The sequence below is a fragment of the Chionomys nivalis genome, chromosome 26, assembly GCF_950005125.1.
Source record: "Chionomys nivalis chromosome 26, mChiNiv1.1, whole genome shotgun sequence".
NCBI classification, from domain to species: domain Eukaryota; kingdom Metazoa; phylum Chordata; class Mammalia; order Rodentia; family Cricetidae; genus Chionomys; species Chionomys nivalis.
This window is the reverse complement of record NC_080111.1, coordinates 21,927,441-21,943,454: the sequence shown is the minus strand read 5'-3', so window position 1 is coordinate 21,943,454 and position 16,014 is coordinate 21,927,441. Positions and strand designations below refer to the sequence as shown.

At 40.5% G+C, this 16,014-nt stretch overlaps 1 protein-coding gene across 6 annotated transcripts in view; it reads left to right on the top strand.

Moving 5' to 3' along the window:
- Cacna2d1 (calcium voltage-gated channel auxiliary subunit alpha2delta 1) overlaps positions 1–16,014 on the top strand; it is a 422,605-nt gene that overhangs the window by 287,538 nt on the left and 119,053 nt on the right. For all 6 annotated transcript variants that reach the window (XM_057758274.1, XM_057758278.1, XM_057758273.1 and 3 more), the window contains exon 7: positions 12,199–12,330. In XM_057758274.1, the coding sequence (XP_057614257.1) occupies positions 12,199–12,330 (132 nt within the window). The remainder of the gene's footprint in view (positions 1–12,198; positions 12,331–16,014) is intronic.

Sequence of the window (16,014 nt, the reverse complement as noted above, 5' to 3'; positions counted from 1 at the left end):
GAGTTCTGAATAAATCAAGAGAGCGTATTCAAATTTAATGAAATCTTGATTAAACTTAAAAAGAAACAATAATTCATCCTCTTATTGCTTGAGGTTTTCAAAAGGAAACAAAATCCCGAGCTTGTCAGCGGCTGTGCATTCTGTCTTGACGGGGTGTAGCTTAGAGGACTCACATACGCTGGCAGAATCAGCAGCCCTGGAAGAGGCTGCTTTTGTGCTACCACAAATTGGATTTTTCTCTCTTCCCTTGAGAAGCCACACTGAACAATAGGATACTCGAAACAAGAGGTTGCCGAAGACCAAGGCCATACTTTTGAAAACCCAAGTGCGTGAAAAATAGGGATAGATGGGTGCTTGCCACTGGGAATCAATTATCAGTGAAATCCTGTGATGCCGTACAGAAGAGGCCCCGAAGTCAAGGCTGTTCTCCACATAGTCACTCTGAGTTGGCCTTGCACCTCTATAAAGAACTTAATTTGTACAAAGTATGATTTTCTAGCAGCTAACTATACCATTTGTGGAAAAATAGCAGACTATCAGAGCCAATTTTACATTTATTCTCAACATAAGCAAGGGACAAGAAATTTGTATGAATGTAAAATTGTATTATTTTTAGGATTCAGAGAAAAGGTAGGGCTGATTTGAATGTGATATATAGTGCATGTGCTCTCTGCCTGATAATGTGGATCACAGCGTAACTAAATATAGTGCCAAGCAAAGCAGAGAGAGCCTGGTAGAAATATAATCCATGTTTTAAAAATTTATCTGGCCGCTGGGCGGTAGTGGCGCACGCCTTTAATCCCAGCACTTAGGAGGCAGAGGCAGGCAGATCTCTGTGAGTTCAAGACCAGCACGGTCTACAAGAGCTAGTTCCAGGTCAGGCTCCAAAACCACAGAGAAACCCTGTCTCGAAAAACCAAAAAAAAAAAAAAAAAAAAAAAAATTTATCTGGCCAAATAGACAAGTTATGATTTTGGTCCTGAAAGGTTCGACAGTCTTGAGCTGGAGAAATGGCTCCATGGTAAGAGCATGCACTGCTCCTGCAGAGGAAGTGGGTTCAGCTCCCAACGCCCATATCTCATGGCTAACAACACCCTACAGCTTCTGTTGAGGGAGTCTGATATCTTCTGACTCCTAGAACACCTAGACAGACAGACAGACAGACAGACACACACACACACAATTTTTGAAAAAATAGATTTAAATATTTGAACTTATTTTGAAACTATAATTTGCTTGGTAATTTATGAATAGTATTTACTATACAATTACTTCATTTAAAGAACTTAATTTTGATTGTCTTAATATTGAAATACTGTGACATGTGCTTTTAATCGCATTTTGAAGACTTTATAGTAAATAATTCTAAGCAAAATGTTTTTTTCAATAAGTCCTTGAACATTAATAAGTCCTAGTTTTCTGTAAATAGTTTTTATTATAATATCATTATCTAAATGAATAATCTCTTTGGCCATCTGTAGAAATAATTCCTGAAGATGAATAGGTTTCTGGAGAATGCGGGTTTGGTTTTTCTACCAGGAAACAGAAATGATTTATATCTTTTAAGACTTATGTTGATCAGGAGAATAGAAATGAGCAGTAGCCACCAAGACAAGAGGAAGGACATGGCCACCAAGGGCATTCAGCAGAAAAAGCATTTCCACATAGAAACTTTTAACTTTTCTGATGTGCTATCTTGTAACGAGTTGTAACCACAAGTACTACTTTAACTGCACCTTCCTCCCTGAACTCTTTACAAACGGGAGAGGGGAGGACACGTAGGTGAAGATGGTTGATGTTGTGTGAATGTCGTGGAGGTAGAGGGAGGCTCTGCAAATGGAGGCTGAGCTGCTCTTGAGGCTCAGGCTGTGCTTTAGCTCTGTGATCCCCACTAAGGAGCTGATGTTGGAGTCCCCTCTGTATGAAGTGAATACCATTGATAAGTAAAGATCTGCTTCGAGCCTATAGCAGAGCAGGGCAGAACAAAGCTAGGTGGGAAAACTAAACTGAATGCTGGGAGAAGGAAGGCGGAGTCAGGAGAGAAGCCATGAAACTTCCGCCAGAGACAGACACGCTAAAACTTTGCTGGTAGGCCCGACCTCATGGTGATGCACAGATTAATGGAGATGGGTTAAATTAAGATGTAAGAGTTAGCAAATAAGAAGTTAGAGCTAATGGGCCAAGCACTGATTTAAATAATATAGTTTCTGTGTGATTACTTCGGGAGTCTGGCCGGCCGAGAAAACAAACAAGCGGCCTCCTACAGCAAGGAGCCACCAGTTGTCTCATATGGATTGGCAACTGTGGCGCACATTAGTAATTCTGGATGTGCTAGTCTTTATTCATTGCAAAAGGAAAATATATCAATAACAGGCTATTAACTATGTACTAACAATAGATAGTGTATAATCTATATTAGAGAAAAGGTAGCTGAGTGGCCAAGGGTCTGAAGCCACACACACACACACACACTTGTTTTCTTGCTTGCTTTGGTGCTATTTATATATATGTTTAATACATTCATTACATTTTAGGTATTTTCAGTACAATTTGAGAAAAATCTTGCGCTGTGTATAATTTATCTTACTTTCTCGGGATTTTGTTTTTTTTTTTTTGTTTTTTTTTTTTTTCTTTTTTCTTTTTTTAATTTTCTTTTTTTTTTTGTTTTCTTGCTGATTTTTTTTATTAATTAATTAATTTAATTATTAAAGATTTCTGCCTCTTCCCCGCCACCACCTCCCATTCCCTCCCCCTCCTCCAATCAAGTCTTCCTTCCTCCTCAGCCCAAAGAGCAAGCAGGTTTCTCTGCCCTGTGGGAGGTCCAAGGACCACCCACCTCCGTCCAGGTCTATTAAGGTGAGCATCCAAACTACCTGGGCTCCCACAAAGCCATTACATGCAATAGGATCAAGAACCCATTGCCATTGTTCTTCAGTTCTCAGTAGTCCTCATTGTCCATTATGTTCAGCGAGACCGGTTTTGTCCCATGCTTTTTCAGTCCCCGGCCAGCTGGCCTTGGTGAGTTCCCGATAGATCATCCCCATTGCCTCAGTGTGTGGGTGCACCCCTCGCCGTCCTGAGTTCCTTGCTCGTGCTCACTCTCCTTCTGCTCCTCCTTTGGATCGTGAGACTTCAGTCCAGTGCTCCAATGTTGGTCTCTGTCTCTGTCTTCTTTCATCGCCTGATGAAGGTTAATATTCAGGGGGATGCTTATATGTTTTTCTTTGGGTTCACCTTCTTATTTAGCTTCTCTAGAGTCACGAATTATAGTCTCAATGTCCTTTATTTATGGCTAGAAACCAAATATGAGTGAGTACATCCCATGTTCCTCTTTTTGGGTCTGGCTTACCTCACTCAGGATAGTGTTTTCAATTTCCGTCCATTTGTATGCAAAATTCAAGAAGTCATTGTTTTTTACTGCTGAGTAGTACTCTAATATGTATATATTCCATACTTTCTTCATCCATTCTTCCATTGAAGGACATCTAGGTTGTTTCCAGGTTCTGGCAATTACAAACAATGCTGCTATGAACATAGTTGAGCATATACTTTTGTTGTATGTTTGGGCATCTCTTGGGTATATTCCCAATAGTGGTATTGCTGGGTCAAGAGGTAGGTTGAACCCGACTTTCCTGAGAAACCGCCACACTGCTTTCCAAAGTGGTTGCACAAGTTTGCATTCCCACCAGCAATGGATGAGAGTGCCCCTTTCTCCACAACCTCTCCAGCAGAGGCTATCATTGGTGTTTTTGATTTTAGCCATTCTGACCGGTGTAAGATGGTATCTTAATGTTGTCTTGATTTGCATTTCCCTGATTGCTAAGGAAGTTGAGCATGATCTTAAGTGACTTTTGGCCATTTGAACTTCTTCTGTTGAAAAGTCTCTGTTCAGCTCAGTGCCCCATTTTATAATTGGATTGATTAACCTTTTACGGTCTAATTTCTTGAGTTCTTTGTATATTTTGGATATCAGACCTTTGTCAGTTGCGGGGTTGGTGAAGATCTTCTCCCAGTCAGTGGGTTGCCTTTCTGTCTTAGTGACAGTGTCCTTTGCTTTACAGAAGCTTCTCAGTCTCAGGAGGTCCCATTTATTCAATGATGTCCTTAGTGTTTGTGCTGCTGGGGTTGTACGTAGGAAGTGTTCTCCTGTGCCCATGTGTTGTAGAGTACTTCCCACTTTCTCTTCTATCAGATTCAGTGTGTTTGGACTGATATTGAGGTCTTTAATCCATTTGGACTTGAGTTTTGTGCATGGTGATATATATGGATCTATTTTCATTCTTCTACAGATTGACTTCCAGTTTTGCCAGCACAATTTGTTGAAGATGCTCTCTTTTTTCCATTGTATACTTTTAGCTCCTTTATCGAAAATCAGGTGTTCATAGGTTTGTGGGCTAAAGTCAGGGTCTTCTATTCTATTCCATTGGTCGACTTCTCTGTTTTTATGCCAGTACCAAGCCGTTTTCAGTACTGTAGCTCTGTAATAGAGTTTGAGGTCAGGGATGGTAATGCCTCCAGACAATCCTGTATTGTATAAGATTGTTTTGGCTATCCTGGGTTTTTTGTTTTTCCATATAAAGTTGATTATTGTCTTCTCCAGATCTGTGAAGAATTTTGATGGGATTTTGATGGGGATTGCGTTGAATCTATAGATTGCTTTTGGTAGAATTGCCATTTTTACTATGTTGATCCTCCCAATCCAAGAGCAAGGGAGGTCCTTCCATTTTCTGGTGGCCTCTTCAATTTCTTTCTTCAAAGACTTAAAGTTCTTGCCAAATAGATCTTTCACTTCCTTGGTCAGAGTTACCCCAAGGTATTTTATGCTATTTGTGGCTATCGTGAAAGGTGATGCTTCTCTGATTTCCCTCTCTGCTTCCTTATCCTTAGTGTATAGGAAGGCAACTGATTTTTTGGAGTTGATTTTGTATCCTGCCACATTACCAAAGGTGTTTATCAGCTGTAGGAGTTCTTTGGTAGAGTTTTTGGGGTCGCTTATGTATACTATCATATCATCTGCAAATAATGAAAGCTTAACTTCTTCCTTTCCAATACGGATCCCCTTGATCCCCTTATGTTGTCTTATTGCTATTGCTAGAACTTCAAGCACTATATTGAAGAGGTATGGAGAGAGTGGACATCCTTGTCGTGTTCCTGATTTTAGTGGGATGGCTTTGAGTTTTTCTCCATTTAATTTAATGTTAGCTGTCGGCTTGCTGTAAATAGCTTTTATTATATTTAGGTATGCCCCTTGTATCCCTAATCTCTCCAAGACCTTTATCATAAAGGAGTGTTGTATTTTGTCGAATGCTTTTTCAGCATCTAATGAAATGATCATATGGTTTTTTTCTTTCAGTTTATTTATATGGTTGATTACATTGATAGATTTGCGTATGTTGAACCAGCCCTGCATCTCTGGAATGAAGCCTACTTGATCATAATGGATAACTTTTCTAATGTGTTCTTGGATTCGGTTTGCCAGTATTTTATTGAGAATTTTTGCGTCGATGTTCATGAGTGAGATAGGCCTGTAATTCTCTTTCTTGGTTGGGTCTTTGTGTGGTTTTGGTATCAGGGTAACTGTAGCTTCATAAAAGGAATTTGGCAATGACTCTTCTGTTTCTATATTGTGAAATACATTAAGAAGTATAGGTATTAGCTCTTCTTGGAAGTTCTGGTAGAATTCTGCATTGAAACCATCTGGCCCTGGGCTTTTTTTGGAAGGGAGATTTTTGATAACTGTTTCTAATTCTTCGCGACTAACAGGTCTATTTAGATCGTTCACCTGGTCTTGGTTTAGGTTTGGTATATGGTACTTATCTAAAAAAGTGTCCATTTCTTTTGCATTTTCCAGTTTTGTGGCATACAGGCTTTTGTAGTAAGATCTAATGATTCTCTGAATTTCCTCTGTGTCTGTGGTTATGTCCCCCTTTTCATTTCTGATCTTATTTATTTGCGTGTTCTCTCTCTGTCGTTTAATTAGTTTGGATAGGGGTTTGTCAATCTTGTTGATTTTCTCCAAGAACCAACTTTTTGTTTCATTGATTCTTTGGACTGTTTTCTGTGTTTCTATTTTGTTGATTTCTGCCCTCAGTTTGATTATTTCCAGTCTTCTACTCCTCCTGGGCGCGTCTGCTTCTTTTTTTTCTAGAGCTTTCAGGTGTGCTGTTAAGTCCCCAATGTATGCTTTCTCCGTTTTCTTTAAGTGGGCACTTAGTGCTATGAACTTTCCTCTTAGCACTGCTTTCATCGTGTCCCATAGGTTTGAGTATGTTGTCTCTTTGTTTTCATTAAATTCAAGGAAGACTTTCATTTCTTTCTTAATTTCTTCCTTGACCCAGGTGTGGTTCAGTAGTTGACTGTTCAGTTTCCATGAGTTTGTCAGCTTTCTGGGGGTTGGTTTGTTGGTGGCTTCTAACTTTAATCCGTGGTGATCTGATAAGACACAGGTGGACACTGATATTTTTTTGTATCTGTGGAGGTTTCCTTTGTTTCCAAGTATGTGGTCAATTTTCGAGAAGGTTCCATGAGCTGCAGAGAAGAAGGTGTATTCTTTCCTATTTGGGTGGAGTGTTCTATAGATGTCTGTTAAGTCCATTTGATTCATTACCTCCAACAATTCTCTTAATTCTCTATTAGTTTTCTGTCTGATTGACCTGTCCATTGGTGAGAGAGGTGTGTTGAAGTCTCCTACTACTAGTGTGTGTGATTTGATGTCTGCCTTGAGTTTTAGCAGTATTTCTTTTACATAAGTGGGTGCTTTTATATTAGGGGCATAGATATTCAGGATTGAGACTTCATCCTGCTGAATCGTTCCTGTTATGAGTATAAAGTGTCCCTGTCGATCTCTTCTGATTGATTTTAGTTTGAAGTCAGTTTTGTTAGAAATTAGTATGGCCACACCTGCTTTTTTCTTAGGACCATTTGCTTGAAAAACCTTTTCCCAACCCTTTACTCTGAGTAGATGCCTGTCTTTGTGGTTGAGATGAGTTTCTTGCAAACAGCAGACTGTTGGATCCTGTTTTCGTATCCAATCTCTTAGCCTGTGCCTTTTTATAGGTGAATTGAGACCATTAATATTAAGTGATATTAATGACCAGTGGTTGTTAACTCCGGTTATTCTTACTGCTTTTGGTAGAAGAGTTTGTGTGCCTCCCTTCTTTGAGTTGTGCTGTTGAAGGGTCGCTAGATGCCTGGGTTATTGTAGGCAGTGTTGGCAATGTTGGATTCCTTGGGTTGTGATTTTCCTTCTATTACTTTCTGTAGGGCTGGATTTGTGGCAACGTATTGTTTAAATTTGTTCTTATCCTGGAATGTCTTGTTTTCTCCATTGATAGTGAACGATAGCTTGGCTGGGTATAGTAGTTTGGGTTTGCATCCATGGTCTCTTAGTTTCTGTAGTACCTCTATCCAGGACCTTCTGGCTTTCATGGTTTCCATAGAGAAGTCAGGTGTAAGTCTGATCGGTTTACCCTTATAAGTTACTTGGCCTTTTTCCTTTGCAGCTCTTAATATTCTTTCTTTAATCTGTATATTTTGTGTTTTGATTATTATATGGCGAGGGGACTTTTTTTTTGATCCAGTCTGTTTGGTGTTCTGTATGCTTCTTGAATATTCAAAGGAATATCTTTCTTTATGTTGGGGAAGTTTTCTTCCATAATTTTGTTAAAAATGTTTTCTGGACCTTTGAGCTGTGCCTCTTCTCCTTCTTCTATCCCTATTATTCTTAGGTTTGGCCTTTTTATTGTGTCCCATATTTCCTGAATGTTTTGTGATGAGAATTTGTTGGTTTTGGTGTTTTCTTTGATCAGTCCGTTTATTTTCTCTATGTTGTCTTCAGAATCTGAGATTCTTTCTTCTATCTCTTGTATTCTATTGATTATGCTTGTTTCTGTAGTCTCTGCTCGTTGACCTATATTTGCCATATCCAGCTGGTCCTCAGTTTGTGTTTTCTTCCTTGCTTCCATTTCAGTTTTCAATTCTTGGACTGTTTCCATTACCTGTTTGATCGTTTTTTCTTGGCTTCCCAGGGTATCATTTACGTATTTACTCATTTCTTCAAACTTTTTGTTATACTTCTCATCCATTTCTATGAGGGCATTTTTTACATGTTGTTTAAGGGACTCTATTGCTTTCAAAAAGTCAGTTTTTTCCTCTTCTCCTGTGATAGGGTGTTCAAGTCCTTGTGTTGTAAGATCATTGGGTTCTGGTGTTTTCATGTTGTTTTTCAGATTGTTGGGTGAATTCTTGCCTTGGCGTCTGCCCATCTCCTCTTACCGATGCTATCTATTGGGTTTGATTTAATTGTAGCGGGGCAATCTGTTCTCAGTGCAGGCTTCACTGTTTCTTGCCCGCACTATCCTGTATCCAGTGCCTCCGCCGCCCGGACTTGCCTGCCTGCCGGTGCCTCCGCCGCCCGGAACTGTCTGTGCGCCGGTGTTTCCGCCGCCTAGGCCTGCCTGCCGGTGCCTCCGCCTCCTGGGCCTGCCTGCGCGCCGGTGCTTCCGCCGCCTAGGCCTGCCTGCCTGGCCTGACTGTCGGTGTCTCCGCCACCCGGGCCTGCCTGCACACCGGTGCCTCTGCCGCCCGGACTTGCCTGCGTGCTGGTGCCTCCGCCGCCCAGGCCTGTCTGTGCGCCGGTGCTTCCGCTGCCTAGGCCTTCCTGCCGGGCCTGACTGCCGGTGCCTCCGCCACCCGGGCCTGCCTGCACGCCGGTGCCTCTGCCGCCAGGACTTTCCTGCGTGCTGGTGCCTCCGCTGCCCGGGCCTGCCTGCGCGCCGTTGCTTCCGCCGCCTAGGCCTGCCTGCCGGTGCCTCCGCCACCTGGGCCTGCCTGCGCGCCGGTGCTTCCGCCGCCTAGGCCTGCCTGCCGGGCCTGACTGCCGGTGCCTCCGCCACCCGGGCCTGCCTGCACCGGGATTTTGTTTCATAAGGAATTTGGAGGGTGCATCTGAGGAAATGACAAGAATGTGAATGTAGGCCAGCTCTCTCTCTCTCTCTAAATCTCTCTCTCTCTCTAAATCTCTCTCTCTAAATCTCTCTCTCTAAATCTCTCTCTCTCTAAATCTCTCTCTCTAAATCTCTCTCTAAATCTCTCTCTCTAAATCTCTCTCTCTAAATCTCTCTCTCTCTCAATCTCTCGCCATGGGACTGAATGGAAAGACTGTGTGCACTGTGACTCTGCTGTCCTGCCGTCTCCCAAGAGGTGTATTATTTGATCTGGACACCTGTGGCTGACCTTTGTGTTTTGACTTTTGGCATTAGACATTCATGTCTAGTTATTCTGGGACAGCCAGAATGATGACTCTGTTCAGAAGTCCTTATATCCAGTTTGTGTATACTGATACCCTGGTCCACACCGAGTACCAAACTTATGTCCTGCTAAAGTGAGAGGTATATATTATCATTTCCTTCATTCTGAGTAAACTTTAAAAGCATTTCAGGGGCCTCATGTGCCCTCGTACTTTATATACGTTGCTCATTTGTAGGTGCAGTCATTTGGATGAAAACACTTAGAAATCTATCTATAATGTCGCATCCAAAAATTTATTTAAATGTGTCGACTGAGATTTTAAGACATATTGCCATAAGAATAGCAATATTTCAGAGCATAGCTGTTTTTCTCAGCGCATAATTGTAAACTGTAGGATGTGCTCATCCCTACAATATCATAGTTGTGAAGATACCTAATAAAAATAAGAAAAAATGGCAGCCTAGAAAACAAGCAAAACTTTGATAATAAAGTAGTTGCCTGTTTTCTGTTGCTTGTTGTGAAATAGAGCCGAGGAAATTGAAAAGACAGAATTGTATGGATAATAATGAAGTGTTTAGGAATCCTAAATAAACATTATGATTTGTTCTGTACTGTGTTACTATACAAGGTCCCTCTCTGATGATTTGTATAATACCTTAAATATTCATGAATGGTATCAGCTCAGGTTATCTACATGATTGTAGATTTTCATATAACTGGCCCCTAGGTGTTCATGGGATTAAGAATATGGATTCTTCAGTATCCCAGATGGACCATGGATCTGACACATCTCATGAATATTCACACACACACACACACACACACACACACACAGCACGATCTTTCTGAAAGTAATCACATACATCAAGATTGAAATATCGCCGGGCGGTGGTGGCGCACGCCTTTAATCCCAGCACTCGGGAGGCAGAGGCAGGCGGATCTTGTGAGTTCGAGACCAGCCTGGTCTACAAGAGCTAGTGCCAGGACAGGCTCCAAAACCACAGAGAAATCCTGTCTTGAAAAACCAAAAAAAAAAAAAAAAAAGAGAGCTCCATCAGGATGCTAGTCCCGGGGTGGCTTTATAATTCCTTCATGCTTGTTGTTTTCTTTAAAATAAAACAAACAACAACGGAACATTCACAAATAAACAAACATGCTGAGCAACTTTCTTTTTACAGGTTGATGTCCCGTCTTTATAGGAGGATTCTTTTAATGAAAATCTATGTATTTTTCCATATAATATATTCTAATTATGGTTTCCATCCCCCTAGTCTTAGTTCCTCCCTGCCTCCACTCCCATTTGGAGCTACCCCTATTCTCTCTCACCTTAGAAAACAGACAGGCATCTAGGATAATAATAAAATATAATAAGGTCTAAAAAACAAATCAGAATAGAACAAAACAAATAACAGAAGGAAAAAAGCCCAAGAAAAGACAAAGTTTTGTTTTTCATTTTAGCTTCGTAATGCCTGTACATTATTTAATTGTTGTTTCCTGTGGTCAGAAAAGAACAGAGAACAGTTACAGGAATTAGAAAATACTTTGCAGTAAATGAATTAATGGCACGGAATGTTAAAGCTGTTGAAGCAAGGCTAGCTCAGTGATTAAAGGGTGCTTCCTGGCTATAAATGTGCATGCTCCTAAGAGGAAGGGCTCACATCAACTGAAATCACTTTCACTTGGAGAAGACGCGGAATCAAAGCAATGTCTTCCAGTTGAGGTTAGGTAGCCTTTCCCATATGTGTGTTGACCCCAACATCTGTTCTGTTGAAAGTGTGGCATATCTTTTACATACAAGGACAGGAAACACATGAACTGTCTGAACCTTGTTTTGTACAAGGGAAAATTATATTCCTTCCATTTTTTAATTTTTTTTTTTTTAAGATAGGGCTTATATCTCCCAAGCTGGCTTCCAGGGATGACCTTAAACTCATGAACTTTTTACATCCTCTACCCAAATGCTGGCACTGTAGGTGTGCTCTGACACACAAAGTTTCTTCCATTTCCGAGAATCAAGACAAGGACTTTGAATATGTCAGGCAGGCACTGCACACAGCCACTAACTACTCCTCAAGAAACTTTAACCATGCTGTGGTTATGTTACGATCTGGACTTCTCTTTTGGGATATTCTTCCAAACCACTGAATGACATGTTTTTTGGAGAACATCCCCAGATCTGTAAGTAGTCATAATTCAGGATCTAAGTTAATCACATAGGCCTTATTACCAACATGCTCTAGTTTTATTAACCAAATGAAGAGGAAAAATAAAAATTATTGGTTTGAATGGTGTTGATGAAGTATTGAGTGACTAGTCTCCAGTTTCTAACATTGATATTATCAAATTTCCTAATGACTTTTTCCTCTACCAAACTGTATACATGTTTTTAGTATTCTGTGAACACAGATGATAAAGGTACTCTATGATAATCATGTTTTTGTTGTTTTTTAATTCTGGTACCCCAGTAATTTGCATGAATATACAACAGAGATTCAGTAGAACTTGAGGGTTGCACTGATTAAATTCTACTATAGACCCGTCTCTGAGAAAGCCAAGCGATATAAACTAACTTCATTTTCTTTGTGTCTAAGGAGCTCTTGGTACTTTGTACCTGGGAGTCATTTTATACCAAAAAAAGTGTTCAGGAAAGTCTGAAGTCACGACTTTGTCACAGCTGTGAAGGGATGTAGCGCTGTTACCTAATAGCGTAGGCGCGAGATGCTGGTGAACATTCTGCCATGCGCGGGCTTTCGGCCAGTCACCCATTCTAAGCGTCAATCAGACTATTGCCGCACATTGTTGAAAACCTAGTTCTGTGCTTAAAGCCTTTCGAGTTCCAGTAACTGACAGGATTTTATAGCAGACAATAGGAACATGCAGCATAAGTTTATAAAATAATAATAATAATGTACATTTGAATAAATGTATTATTTTTCTTGTCTTTGCTAGCAACCATAGTGTTAAATGAACTCAACTGGACAAGTGCCTTAGATGAAGTTTTCAAGAGGAACCGCGATGAGGACCCTACCTTGCTGTGGCAGGTGTTTGGTAGCGCCACTGGCCTGGCGCGGTACTATCCAGGTACGTGTTCCGAGCTTCAGCAAACATGGAGAGAAATTGCGGATACTAGCATCAGAGATGCCTGTGAAATGCCATTTTATAGAGTACTTTTACTGGTGGCGTAGCCACAGATAGAGTCCCCAGTGGATGGCACGTACCTCTGTGTACAATCTGGTTGCATCATTCAACCTAACGGATTAAAAATAACTAAGTAAATTAATAATAACGAAGAGGAAATAAAATTGGGAAAGGGATTGATGATGGTTTCTGTCAAGAGACATGGTGAGAATATGGTCAAATACCTCTTATACATGTTTGAAAATGCCAGAATCCATAAAATTATTATTATGAAAAAGCATGTAACATTGCACTAACTTGATCATAATTACTTTAAAGTGAAGTACCCAAGAAGTCATTAGGAACAATGCTGTTGCACTTTCCTCATTGGTCAGGCTACAATGTGAGACTGAGCGGAGATGCGTAGGCATGAATCTGAGAAGGAAGACACAGAGGAAGCCGGGAAAGAACACTCCCTGGTTCAGGTCCAGCCGCACAGCTCAGTACAGCAATAGATGGACTTTTAGAACTGTGTTGAATGGTTTCTTTCCAAGAGTCTGCTCTACGGTGGAAGCTTATATTTCAAAAGCATTAGTGCTTCTCCTTTAGCCCAGGGATCTGCATTTGTTAAAATGAAAGGGTCAGAAAATAAGACAGAAAAACACAGCTCTCTGACTGTATTATGTTGCAAACAGTTCTTAGGTCATCTCAGTGATCATGCATATTCAGTGTGCATGGATATGTCTTATAAACTGAAATAAGTGCTGTTGGAATGTTTTTATTCCTATAAAAAAAACTATAAGGAACTCTAAGGAGAGATTAAACACTACCCGATAACACAAAAGCAAAAAGTAATCAGGGGTTCCCTCTGAGCGCCTATGGGAAAACTTAAGGAAAATGTCTGTTCACGGTTGAAGGCTTGGCACAGTTAGCTTCAGCACGTTCTTACGAGTCCAGCATGCATTCTTTCTCTCATGACCTGACCTGGGACACGCTTTTCAGTGGACACAATAATACTTCAGGATTTTTTAGTTGTTGTTCGTGGTGTTTTGCTTTGTTTTACTATTTAGTTTTACTAAATGTGCTGACAACTGAATTTGTCATAGTGAAATGCTAGAAAAAAATTAATAGAATAAAATTTCATTTTTTATTGCATTGTATAGTAATAGAAATAAATGAAATATTTGGGTAACATAAACAGGTGTGGAATTCATAACCTCTGTGTGATTGCAAATGGCAGATTGGGGATTATTACTACTTTTTTTTCAGAGTTCTGGTGCACTAGCAAAAGCCATGCTTAAATTAGAAAGCAATCACAATATCTTAGGTTACAATAATGGTGGTATTTCTTCTCGTGGAACCTTTATAAAATATAATAGAGCACTGTGAAACTCTTGCTATGTGTTAAATGTTAAATATTATTTATATGGGGCATGAAATAGAAAGGAAGAACAGCAGCACTGTGTGCATAATTAACCTGATATGGTAATATTTAACTTATATCAGACTTGTCCTAACACCCCTCCAGTAATGTGCAAGTAAATTTCTCATTAACTAATAGCATCATATACATTTTGAATCTTCTAAAAACATTTACCTCATTTAAATTTTCATAAACATTGGTTTGAGGGAAAGGAAAAAAGCGGTGATTGAAAAATTAGGATATTATTGAGAAAGCAAAAAACCAAGACCAGAGAGAAAGGAGAGACAGGTAGAAAGACAAAGTGAGGCCATAGACGAATAGGATTAGAAGAGAAAGTGTGCACACAGACAGAACACGGGGAAGAGTGATGCTGAAGAGGACTGTGGTACCCGAGTGCTTTCGACAGGCACTAGTTATTAAATAAAACATGGAATTCTTACCTGTATTAGTTGCGTTCTATGAGCCTTTGATACTGAATTGCTAATTGAAGTGTTGGGTCTTTTTTATTTTTAATACTAACGAGAAATTTTTAAGTGTCTTGACATTCGGTCCTAATACCTTGGACAAGAGCTTTACGTCTTTAATCTAGCCAAATCCTAGCGATGCTCTCAGAAGGCTAGCTGTGGAAGCCAGGCCGGGCCCAACCACAAAACCTCATTTTTTAAAATAGGGTTTGACAGGCAAACTGACTCAGCAGAAGACTTCCCTGCTGAATTCAGTTACCTTTTGGAAGGATTGTTAAAATGGCCCCTCTGGAGTATCTGACCTTCATGCAATTCCTTCTCCAGTGAGTTCAGTGCTGCGTTGGTCTTTATGAGAGTAGCAATGTAATCGCACCAGATTTCTTATCCAAGGGGTAAGATAGCGTCATCAACATGAATTAACTTGTTGCAAATGTCTCAGTAGACTATATTCTCTCTAATAATTCTGTCTAACTAACACAGACAGTCTTACCTCTGTCTTTACATCCCATTTACTAATGAAGAGAGACAGGAAGTTGTGAGCGGTGCTGCTTTGTGGAACGTGTCGGTGTAGCATATGGACACGCATGCAGATACATTCCTCTGTGTGTGCTTGAAGCCAACATTGGACATCTCCCTCCGTAACTTTCCACCTTTCCTTTTGAGGCAGATCCTGGCATTGAACTTGCAACCTCCTCGTCAGGCTAGATTGGCTAGCCAGTAAGCCTGTCTCTGTCCTCTGCTGCCTTTCCTTCTCTTGCCTGTAGACGTGGGTCAGGCTTTGACCTGCATCCTGGGGATCCAGCACCACACCCTGTGCTTGAACAGCAGGCACTGTACCCAAAGAACATCTTAACTAGGTTCTTGTAGTGAAATTAACCCTCATGCAGGAGCTCCAGGGCCTTGGGGAGTCTTTTGAGCTTTGTGAGACCTGATCTACACATACAAAGTACAGAAATGCTAATTATTGCTAAGGTTAGCCCCTAGAGGTTAAGATGGGTCCCTGAGATAAACCACAATTAAAAGTACTTCAAAGTACAAAAGATTATAGACTAGAGAGATGGATCATTGGTCAAGAGTACTGGCTGTTCTTACAGAGGACCTAATTCTGATTCCTTGTAGCCATATCCAGTGCCTCTTCTGACCTCCCTGGGTACCAAGTATGCAGGGAAGTACCCATATACCTTAAGAAGAAAAGTGTAAAGACAAAGGATCAGGCATTTCTACAGTAGTGTGGTTCCACGATGCCCAGTCAGCATTCACTTGATCTAAGACGTTAAAGAAAATAATTGAGTTCACAATTGGTTAACAAAGAAGCAAAATTAAAATGGGGAAGGAAATGTCAGCATGGCTGAGTCATAACGCCAGGGAGGCGGACCACATCATAGGCTTCCTTGTGACCATTTCTTCGTTTCTCTCTAGGGTTGGCAGGAAAAACTAACTTCCAGTTAAGCTGCCCGAGCTTTCAGGCTCCCGGTGTCTCCGTTTGTAGCATCAGGAAGCCCCCACAACCACTGCTTTACAGGATCTTTGAGTAGCAAACAAAATAGATTTTATATATTTATCCAAATGTAGTCTTTTCCTGTCGCTCCTTAAGCTAAGCTACCGATATTTTCTTTTCTCATGGGAATGCTTGTCATGGAGTTTAAAAGTAAATCGCCTCTCAGAAATTTTTTTTCTGGATCACAAAAAAAAGTTAAAATGCTTGGTTTCATTGTTTGAATGCTACTTAAAACAGGTCCACCCACAGCAGTGTATAGTAAC